The 11,285-nt window shown below is 43.9% G+C and overlaps 1 protein-coding gene across 12 annotated transcripts; it reads left to right on the forward strand.

Moving 5' to 3' along the window:
* The first annotated feature begins 1,391 nt into the window (after positions 1–1,391).
* Positions 1,392–6,819, forward strand: LOC112275878 (protein AUXIN SIGNALING F-BOX 3). 12 transcript variants are annotated; one of them, XM_024506593.3, is made up of 6 exons: positions 1,470–1,739; positions 2,782–2,834; positions 3,468–3,634; positions 4,063–4,630; positions 4,879–5,380; positions 5,746–6,819. In XM_024506593.3, exons 4-6 carry the CDS (start codon positions 4,176–4,178, stop codon positions 6,499–6,501), a joined length of 1,713 nt encoding a protein of 570 aa, XP_024362361.1. In that variant the 5' UTR covers positions 1,470–1,739; positions 2,782–2,834; positions 3,468–3,634; positions 4,063–4,175; the 3' UTR covers positions 6,502–6,819. The 12 variants fall into 12 exon arrangements, with proteins under 12 accessions (XP_090102883.1, XP_090102880.1, XP_090102884.1 ...); XM_090246754.1 differs by having other exon boundaries at positions 1,395–1,739; positions 2,751–2,834; positions 3,468–4,630; XM_090246758.1 differs by having other exon boundaries at positions 1,413–1,739; positions 3,468–4,630.
* Positions 6,820–11,285: the final 4,466 nt, after the last annotated feature.

The following is an 11,285-nucleotide window of genomic DNA, read 5'->3' on the forward strand; positions in this document are numbered from 1 at the left end:
AATATCTTTTAATTTTATTTAGTAATTTAGTAATTTATTTATTTATTTAATATGAACCAGAAGCATTAGACCTAGAATACTGAACAAGATCGTTTTAACCACTCAGTTACTTTCATAAAAAATGTATATCAATAAGGAATTGGAAACTAAAAAAGAATGTTTACCAATCCTTACCATCCAAGAATTTTTTTCACAATATATAACCTTCTAAGCAATCCTTTTATTGTACATTATCATTATTGAAAACAAATCTTCTGAGTTAGCAAGATGGGTGCAACTTCAATATATATAGTTGTTAATTAAGCCCCATCATGTACACTAATTAGAGCATCCCATTAGAAGAAGAAGTGGTATGGTAATTACTGTGATAGCTGGAAAATAGTCAGTATTATCACCACTCTCATGGACTGGGTTGTAATGTCCACGTTACCTGCAAAGTGAGTTGAGAGAGAGTAGAAGCTTCCAGCACTAAATAAACGGATGAATGAAAATTCAGAATTCGACTCGCTGATTCATCATCCATCCGTCCAAACTCTAGCGACTCCATAGTCCATTCAAGATTCACACTTCGGGTATGAATGATTGTGTCGTGGCCTTACATGATTGGATTTTTAAATGATAAAAAAAAAACTAAGCCTATGTTGCCATGTATTGTTTCCTGTTTCCTTTTGCAAAAAAACATACTCAAATATATATAGAGAGAGAGAATTGCGTGTTGATGTATGTTATTGTTAGTAGTAATTTTAGAACTAACACCTATTCCCATCCTTTTTGTCTAGGTCAACAATAAGTCAAGTCATGGCAAGTTTCCCAATAAGAAATCAAATGCTCAACTTTGTTTCCACTTTACAATCATTAGAATGCCAAATAGATCCAACAATCCCTTTGTCCAAACCCCACCCCACCCCCTCACACATCCTCTCACAGCCACCATCATTCTCCCCCCTTCTCCAATAGGGGTCCAATGCACACTTACTTTGTCTGTCTATGAACATAAGACCATGTCATCTCTTTCTGTTCCACACACTCCAAATTCATTCATCCACATATGATTCCCCGAAGATGCCCCATTCATTCATTAATTCATTCATTGATTCGTTCTTTCATTCGTTCATCCATGCCATGGCCACGAAAGGGAAGCAATCAAGGGTTCAGGTATGACACAGTCTGCTGCAACTGCCCCTCTACATGTGTGCAATCAATCCCTGCCCCTGCCACTCACCTTCCCTGCCCGACCCTGCCCGATCCTCACCCCCACCCCTCGCCACCCTTACCTGCGCCCGCGACGAAGTCATCGATCGTCTCCCGACCGGGCCCAGCCCCGCCCGACCCGTGGGGTCATGGCCGTGTAGACTGTGGATCTTTGCGACGGCCCCTTCATTTTGTGCACCCCGAAACGAAACCCGGCCTGGCCTGGGGAGGGGAAGAAGGAAGGAAGGGAAGGGTGCGGGGTGGGGGGTGCTGCTGCTCTTGGCCAACTCCTCCTCGGTCATCGTCATCTCTATTCTGTTTTCCTTAACATTCCTGCTCTTGAGCTAACGCAATCGGGGGTTTCGGCGAGGCAGGAAATCCAGACGAGAGTTAGAACGGGTGCATAGACCTTCTTCTTCTTCTTCCCCTGGTATTGAAGAGGGAGGGAGGGAGAGTGAGTGTGTGTGTGAGAGAGAGAGAGCGCGAGGGACAAAGAGATCAATCAACGTTTTATTCTGCGAGTGGTGGCTTCCTTGCCGGCAGTGAAGGTGAGGCCACTAGTTCGTGGTTGAAGTGAGGGAGAGTCGGCATTTTTCTGGAGCTCAGGAGTGGTTTTCCTAGTGCTTCTTAGTTACGTGTGTACTGTGGTCGAGTTTTCTTGGGGTGATGGTGAGGTGGAAGGAAGTGAGTCTTGGCTTCGTGTGTGAGTCCGAGGTGTTTTAGTACCTTGATGATGCGTCTGGTTGTTCTGAATGTCGATTTGCGGGGGTTTTAGCTCTTTTTGATGGTTAGCTGTTCCTGGTTTTCGATGGGGGTTTGGTTGTGAGTTTTACGAGGATGACAAGGCAATATGTGAGTAGAGTGGGAGAATATGCGGCAGGTGTCATTTTCTCGGGGTGTGGTCTCTCCATGCAATATGCTGTGAAGGATGCGTTCTTATTCTTGGCACATTGTCAAACACTCAATTTCATCAAGGCTTTGTTGAGAGCGATGCGAATTGGCGTAGGTGGCTAGGCTTCTAGCATCGCATCTTTTGATATTAGTATGTAGTCGAGAATCAACGGAGAACGTCGAGTTGTGTGCGGGCCCCTGAGAATCTCCGTTTGTGTGCTACAATTATTATTTATATTTATTTATTTACTTTCAAATTATAATATCAATCGTAAGAATGTCAGGGTTGATACTCTGCCTCGTTTAATCTGCTCTTCAAGCAACACTTTCAGAATTGTCTAACGATTATGCTAGAAATCATGTCCATAGGCCATTTTGATTATCCGCCCCTGCGGTACAGCTACAGCTATTGCTGCGGTTGGCAGCAATCGATCAAATTAAGACAGTTTACCTCACTATACACCAAACTCAGTGTTATTAGGGCAAAGCTTGTGGTGCAATCCTTTACATGACTTGGAGTTTCTTTGGTTACCGCGGCGTCTTTGGTGACTACAGAAAGGAAGGTTAGGGAGATATAGTAAGAGAATCTGCTGCTACTAATGGGACTCATGTAGTGGAGGTCATAAAGAAGGAAAAGACTTACTGTAGGAGTTTTCCTGCCTGCTCAGGAAGTTCCTAAGCTGATTCCATGTCCAACAGATTCTCCAATCTTTCAAGCCGCTGGATGTTGGGCAAAAAGGTTGTTGTTACGGGTACTCCCCTCGTCCCCTCCCTTCTTCTTCTTCTTCTTCTTCTTCTCTCTGGCTCTCTCTCACACGCACACGAACACAGTGTACTGTATTTGAAGACAAGTACAATGTTCTAAAATCTCCCCTTCATTTTTATTTACTTTTCGTTCGTTCGTTCGTCGTCGTCGTCGTTGTTGTTGTGAAGCAATTCTGAACATAAGCTTTACTTATTAGAAGTGTATGCTGTTCATGAGGATTTTTTGCCTCTGACTTGTGATATCTTTTAATACCTTACCTAGTGAACTTCAGAGAACTACAAGCAGTTTAGTAAGCTCCGCGCGATCGATCCTCGTCTACGAAGTGTGTCGGTGTAGTTAGCATAATTTCATTACTTTGTACTGCAAACCCGTGTGTAGTAGATTCAAAAATCGAACTGCAGTTTCAAAGATTCGAGTGTTCTGACCAATTAATCGTTGATCCCGTCGTTGCGTGTCCGGATATTTTTTGCATAAAGACATTTATAAGGTTGTCTTCGCTGAATCACTTTTGATGTCGTGGCTTGGTTTTTGTAATCCTGGTGAGTGTCAGTGTTATGTGAGGTCTTCTTGTGGTTCCTCTCTGCCATTGGTTTGACACCTTTTCCTTGGCACTAGACAGGCGTGCGTTGAAGAGATTATTGATACTTGGTGCAACATAGAGTTTGGAAGCTGAAGTTGCAGAAAGCCGTGTTCTTGACAAAGAAAGCTTCGCTACTCCTTCTGAGCTTTGCATGGTCGATACCGTACTATTGAATGGTGATCTGAAGGGTCCTTGTTGTAGCGGAGGTTGGTGTTCTACATTATGTATGGGTTCAGATTTTCTGCAGTAGCCATTGGAGGGAGTAGATGATAAGCCAGGTGGTCGCTTCACTTGAATGAGGCAGAAGAGTTGCCTGTTGGCAAGCTGATGATGTGGAGCTCTTGCAAGTGGCATCGTCAAGATAGAGCTGTTTCATTGTGTGGAAATGAATTGATGGCTTTATATCCGTATATCTCTTAGCCCTGGAATTGAGGTTGTCCGTGAACAGATCCTGGCCGATCTAGTTCACGAAACTAGGAGGAAGGTGTTATCTGCAATATTGGTGATAAATGCATTTGTCCAGCCCTGGAGAACAACATCACAAGTGGGGAATGGGAGGACCAGGAGATATTCTAGACGCCGTCATTTTAAGTTGTCAGTGTTTATTTTTCATATAGCGTCATGATGCACACAGGGGGACGAAGTGAAGAAGCACGGAGTGTTCGGGTGATTTGAAAATAAACTGTTCCTTTCGCAGTTCCAAGATTTGCAGCTCTGGAGTCCTCAATTACAGAACTAGAGGGAGAGATGCCCTCCTTGTTTCCAGACGAGGTGCTGGAGCATGTTTTAGTCTTTCTGACTGGTCACAAGGACAGAAACTCTGTGTCCCTTGTGTGCAAAGCGTGGTGTAGGGCTGAAGGATGGAGTAGACGGGATGTTTTTATTGGGAACTGCTATGCATCTTCGCCGACTATCCTCCTGAGGAGGTTTCCCAAGCTGACATCCCTGGCGATGAAAGGGCGGCCGAGGTTCACCGACTTTGGTCTGGTGCCTTCGAGTTGGGGGGCTTTCATTCAGCCGTGGATCGAGGCCTTGGCCGATCACTACAATGGGTTGGAATGTCTTCGTTTGAAGCGCATGACTGTGTCCGACGAGAGTTTACGGATTGTGGCCCTTGCTTTCCCCAATTTTCGTTCGCTGCGCTTGTCCAGCTGTGATGGGTTCACGACTGACGGTCTGGAATGGATAACGAGACATTGCAGGTAATTCTTTACTCTTCTCAATGTGAATCCATCTCTTGTGATGCAGATGAGACGGAGAAAATGGCGATGACTTGATAGTGAGCGCATGTGTCACAACGTGCAGACTACACTGGTTTCGATTTTTATTGCCTTGAAAAGTTGAAATGTCCGCCTTTAAGAGGTTAATTGTAAATGACCGGTTCCTGCTTTTGAACAAAGGTTGGTTTGCCTCTTGAGGCCTTACGATTCTATGATTTTTCTGGTCACAGGCATCTCACGGAGCTGGATCTGCAGGAAAATGAAATTCAAGTCCGGGGTGTGGGTTGGCTGACGGCGTTTCCTGAGACACAAACATCTCTGGAAAGTCTCAATTTTGCGAATATCCATACACCGTTGGATGAATACGATTTTCACTCGCTGTATGCATTGGTGACTCGTTGTCCAAAGCTGACGAAGTTGAAGTTGAATAGAGAGATCACTTTGGAACAGATGCAGAGGCTTCTTCTGCAAGCTCCCCAGCTTGAAGATCTGGGTACAGGGGCTTATAACCAGAATCTGACGTGGGGTAGACTCCACGAACTTCAGTCTTCATTTAGGAGAGTTAGAAATATTCGTACTCTTTCAGGGTTTTGGGACACAGTTCCAATGTGCTTACCCACATGTTTCCCAATCTGCAAGGAGTTGATCACCCTGGACCTCTCGACAGTTGCACTCACCCCAGCGGATTTTACAAAGTTTATCACAAACTGTGTCAACATCCAGCGTTTACTGGTTGGTTTCTTCTCTTCGCTGTCTAGACATTCAATGCAAGCAAACTTCTGATTGCTTTGCTGAACATTGGTGGCATTCGCTCGTAACTGGATCGTTTTAAACAGGATCATTTAGCTCTAATCTCTGTTTTACCTATAATGCGGGAATGGGACGAATGCAAAGAGGGTCAGTCTTGCTGTCATTCAGCGTCACTTCTAGCAGTCTCACATGTGACATGTTCTCGCATGTTAAGGGTGGGCAGCCTTAACCCTAATCATGTTGTGAGTTCCGTCCTAAACACTGTAAACCGGGTCATGCCTGTTCCCGTTCCTGTGACCTTTTTGTTTTTTGTTACTTATGTTTTTGTCTTTTTCTTCTTGTTTCAGGTACAGGACTCTGTGGGAGACCGGGGTTTGTTTTACGTAGGACGGTCCTGTAGGCAGCTAAGAGAGCTTCGTGTCTACCCTTTCAACGATCAAAGCAATGTTACAGAGAAGGGGCTTGTAGCGATCTCCGATGGATGCCGGGAAATGCGGAAAATCCTCTACTTCTGCAAGCAGATGACTAATGCTGCGATGATCCAGTTCGCCAGGAACTGCTCTAACATGACTCACTTCCGGATGGCCATGGTGACTGTATACGATCCAGACTGCGACACCAAGCAGCCGCTGGACGAAGGCTTCGGAGCAGTGTGCAAGTTGTGTAAAGACCTTCGCCGCCTGTCTCTTTCCGGGCTCTTGACCGACAAGACCTTTGAGTATATCGGCACGTATGCGAAGAAGTTGGAAACTCTGTCAGTAGCCTTTGCCGGTGATACTGACATGGGAATGGTGCACGTTCTGGATGGATGCCCAGTTCTGCGCAAGCTGGAGGTCCGAGACTGTCCCTTCGGGGATGAAGCTCTCTTGTCTGGCATCGATAAGTACGAGTCCATGCGCGCTTTGTGGATGTCCTCATGCAGAGTCACTATAGATGGTGTTCAGTTTCTGGCGTCTAAGAATCCCAATCTGAACGTGGAAGTCATCAGAGACATTGAGATGTTACACCATCCAGAATACGTTGAGAAATTGTACGTTTATCGTTCAATTGCAGAGCCCCGGCAGGATGCCCCGCCTTTCGTATACATCTATAGTTGCACATAGCTTGGTTGTACTTTCTTCCCATGTTTACTCCCATTTCTTTTCGGTTTTTAAGACTACTTAGAGTTCTCAGTTAATTTCCTATACTTACTCTTTGAGAGAAGCCATAGATTGAGGTAGAGACAGCAGGGGATGAAGACCCCTGAGAGATTACGATCGACTTGGCTGGAGATTGACGTTCTTCTGCATTTAGCCTGTGGTCCTGTCTACTATTGAGGAAGTTCGGATGCTGTACATAATATATATTGTAAGTCCTTTGTAGAGAGCTTATTACACTTTTCTATTGAAGAACCTGCCGAACTGAATGGTTTTTTTGGGCCATCCCATGCTTCGACGTTTTCTGAATCGTTTGACCCTCCAACCCAAGAGGATCCGGTCCAGTATCACACAATGTGTTCACGGACTCTCGTCAGGTGCGTTTGTTTCCTTGATTGTTCGTGAACTTGGAGGTGGTTCAGCATGTCCTTGATTGTATCGTATTGTATTCCTCCACCAGTCCATTGTCTTCAATAGCTGCAATGCAATTTAAAACCAACTCAAACATACTTTTTCATGCTGGTCATCACTATCTTTCACAACGCAAAAGCTACCTCCATGTTCACTACAGTAGAGGTACTAGGATCCTTTGTAGCTCGTCCTTGTAAGTGGATAAACCCGAACCAAAAGGAATGAGACATTTATCAAACCGACAAATGCCATATCCCATCATACAGTTGTCGGTTTTAATATCCATGAAAGCCTGAAATCTCAGTGATTCCCTCCCTGTATTGCCAGAGCTGGGCAACTCTCACAATTGTAGTTCCAAGGAACGAGTTACAACAAACAACCGAATAAAAACATATGCGATTAGTAGGGCAAGGCTGGGTCAAAGAGCCATGGTGAGGGTAATACAGTGCAAGAGTGGTTGTGGTTGCTGTTGTTGTTTCTGTTGTATATGTGTGAGTGTGTGTGGTGTTACTGATCTCCGATGTGTCAGGCCAGCTCTCTTTACTGCGGCTCCTGCAAAGCCTGCCCCCATCCTCTGACGTCGCTTGTGTATTCTCCCACATACACTTGACCAGATCTTTCATGCTTAATCAACTGCAAGGCAAGTCTACGACACTGATGTCAAGCGAATGGTTGTGGTGGTGCAAGAGTGGACTCCATGTGCAACACGCAGTGTCATGCTGGCGTTACACACACTCACACACACTTACACTCACACTCTGTTTGACCCGGTCAACACTCTGGTTTTTTTTTTACCTAACAACCCACATTACACATTTCTGTCTTCTTCTTTCTAAAGGATCAGAGTGGAAGTGTGTGTATGTGTGAGAGAGCTAGAAAATGAGCATAGGCTACACTTGAATCCACGTAATCAGAAGGCAATACCGTAGATTATAGGTTTTGGCTATGCACCGATGGAATCTGCACACCGCTGAGCATTTCCTTGCGTGATCTCTTCTGCCTCATCTTTTTATCGCCGTCCATGACTGGGTCGTGTAACAAACTCAACTAGAATATCTGTCATGCTCTTAGTACAAGTTTTTATTTATTTATTAAGTTTTTTTCTGTATACAATAATCATGGAGAGTAATTGATCCACGCCTTCTCTCTAACGTGGGGCTTTCGTCTGAATTTGCTCCTTCTGCACATGCCAGATATTTATATTCTGCCTACCGGCGAGACTGCAGCCACGCGCATAAGAGCTCTTCCAGAGCTGAACTCCGCGTGCGTGAAGATGGGATTCAACCAGCTGCGGTGAGTAGACTAGGAAAACTAGAATGCATTACCAAGTCATGGCACTCATGTTCGACATACATGCAGGGAGCGCTATTACAACGATGAGTTAGCTGGCATCGGCTGTCAGTCACTCAATCATCCATTTAAGTTATGTAGCCTCACCCCCTTTGGTTCAGTTTGTCACTGGACCCCATCTTTGTCTTCACCACGATCAACACAGTCCTGGATTGCAATCAGTGAAAATTCTTATCACTTGCTCCTCAGTTTTCCGCGAGCCACACGTTAATTCTGTTTTCTTATTCATTGGGCTTCGCTTTCTCTGTTCTTGATAAGCTTTGCAACTCAAATACACTCAGGTGGGTGCTTCAAAGCCAAACTTGGTCAGCTTGTGGTGCATATCCACGTGAGACTCAAACACCACAGGCAACACATTTCAGTGTGTGAGGAGTTTGATTTTGGGCGATTACAACTCTAGTTTTCAAGGTTTCGGCATTTCTTGCTCTGGGCATACTTCGAGATAAGTGTTTTATTTTTATTTCTTTATCTGGACACTAAACTCGCGGTTGAATTACTTGGTTATGCACAACGGGGTCCCGGCAAGCGCTTCCGCCACGTTCAACATGTTGAACACATTGTTTATGTCACAATTACCCCGCCTTTCGATCTTCGTGACCAGCTTTGGCATCTTGTACCTGTACAAGACGTCCCCACGGTTACTCTCTATAAACATTACTAGAAAGCCACTTTGGAATAGTTCTTGTGCCGTCATCTCCAGAAAGCGTCTTAAACTAATAAACACGGCTGCCAGGATCAATCACCTGGAGCTAAAGAAATTCATGCTTTTTTAAAAAAAGTACTTGACCAACGGTGTTCAACTCTGCAGTCTGCCCTGGCACAATGTGTTCCAAAAATACAGAAGGAAAACCACCAGCATATCAATGGCTGCTTCTTCAACTGAGCAGTCCCTCGCAGTAGCACCCATCAACTCCGAGAGCAAGAATTGTAACTTCGCTTTCACATATGGACATTGATCTCACAGAAGTCCGCCTGCTAATACATCATGTCGATGAGGAGTTGGGGATAATTTTTTCAGTAATTAGACCCTTTAGAGATACGAATCTCGATGTTAAGAGTCTGCCAAGGCATGGTGACGAACATGACTCAAAAAGGAAAGCGGCAACTTCTGATTGAGACATTGAAGGCTGCAGCAATGTGGATGCAATGAATGCAATGAACGTCGCTCCATGTCTTCACAACCCCTCTTCACAAACTAGTAGACAACCTGCACTACAACTAACTGTTGGTGCACCCTTAGTAGGTGGGTACTTAAGTATTGCGATGTAATTGTATTGAATCGTGGTTACCGACATCCAGGATATCGTCATTGTAAATTCTTCTCAATCCTATCGACATATATTCTGCACAGATAAACCTCTGTAAGCTTCGACAGTTATTCTGCTTAAGCTACATGTATCCTGAAGACTAATTTGTACAAGCTGAATATTAAAGAGTGCATTTTTTAATGCGAGGATCAACATCAGTATAAGCTCTTTACTCCAAAACCCCTGCGACCTCTAAACACATCGATTGAAAGTGTGATGTTTAGTGTAGCAAAGCTGTGAGGAAGCCTGAGCACTTGAGTAGGGAGTGTCTTTGTTCGAATGATCATTAAAATTCCCAATAGTTTTTTGCAGATTCCTTTGCTCCAAAATTAGTAACCACCTAAATCTCGACATGGCAAGAGCTTGCTGAATTTAGGAGACAAGAAATAAAGAGCTTACTAGATAATATACTCTGGACATCTAGAGCAGTTTTGAGTTTTCAAGAACAGTATTGCTTGTAAAATGCACACTAATATGGAAATTTTTTGATTTTAAATATGATGTTTACTTACACCTGTAAGATGTAAAACTTTGTTCTTGAACAAACACACAGACAGCTGGATAAGGCATGCCACAGTCAGATGAATGGATATCGAACCTTCTAGAATGATTGTCATTCTGCTTATTTAACAAAGCATTGAAAGAAATGGTTTTTGTATTCGAAACTTGCATGGATTGTGATATCAGTTTGTCATGCGGAAGAGCAAATAACTCTCAGGGAAAACCAACTAATTGAACGAAAAACCTTTACTAGGATTTGTTTTCGTTGATTCACCACCTCATGATGATCACAGTAAATTTTTGCATTTCCTTCGCTCTTCACAGCACCTGCCTTAACTATTCTTAAATGCAGGCTAAAAAATGTGTGTCGGGTCCTCCTCTTTCGAAGGTCTTGTGGTAACTGATACAAAGGTTGGCTTATAAACATTAGGTATCGGACGACTGCGCGACTGTTTGGTCCACTAAAATGCTGAATTGCAGGCTGTAATTAACGCATCTGCATTTTACCTTGACATCCGACACCAGAGCTACCGCCATCTCTTTGAACGTTCCGGCAATAGCAAAATGAAATCCCGGACTTGCATCTCGAAATTCTTTCAAATTATTGACCACATCACTAATTAAACCATGCAGCACTCGTTAAAGTGACCACAAAACTGTTCATGAAGATCAGTATTGCTTCAAAAGAATCTCCTAAAGTGTTTTAAAACATTGAACATAGCCTCCGTAACCTAAACACAACACAAGCGAAAACAAACATTAGTTACACCAGCGACCCAGACTGTAAAAGCTCGAGACATGCATTGGTAATGGAGTGCAGATAGGACAAAACCACAGCGGCACAAAATAATGCGTGAATTTCGAAGCTAACGAGCAAATCTGTTAGAAGAAAGATTTGATGCTCAAATATAGTGATTGAAAATGAGACTTAACCAGAGAGACTCTCCCACACAATTTATTAACTGGAGCAACCCCCGTTGGGTCTGAAGTTCCACAAGAATGTATCGAGTTGTATGTGCTCGCGAACAGAGACTATGAATGAGCTGGTAAAATTCTTCTGCTCTCGAATGTGGGTTTCGTGATTCAGTTGAGAAGTTAAGAAGTGCTGCGCCAGAGGCCAGGCCAGGTGAGAGGCAGTGTAATATTAGCAGCATCGCCCACACAGAATGACCAATTGTTATC

The sequence above is a fragment of the Physcomitrium patens genome, chromosome 23, assembly GCF_059467195.1.
Source record: "Physcomitrium patens ecotype Gransden chromosome 23, ASM5946719v1, whole genome shotgun sequence".
NCBI lineage: Eukaryota > Viridiplantae > Streptophyta > Bryopsida > Funariales > Funariaceae > Physcomitrium > Physcomitrium patens.

Coding starts and splice junctions, on each gene's coding strand:
- LOC112275878 (XM_090246757.1), top strand. CDS start 4,176: ATGCCCTCCTTGTTTCCAGACGAGGTGCTGGAGCATGTTTTAGTCTTT. Junction 4,631..4,878: donor TGGATAACGAGACATTGCAG/GTAATTCTTTAC, acceptor TTCTGGTCACAG/GCATCTCACGGAGCTGGATC. Junction 5,381..5,745: donor TCAACATCCAGCGTTTACTG/GTTGGTTTCTTC, acceptor TTCTTGTTTCAG/GTACAGGACTCTGTGGGAGA.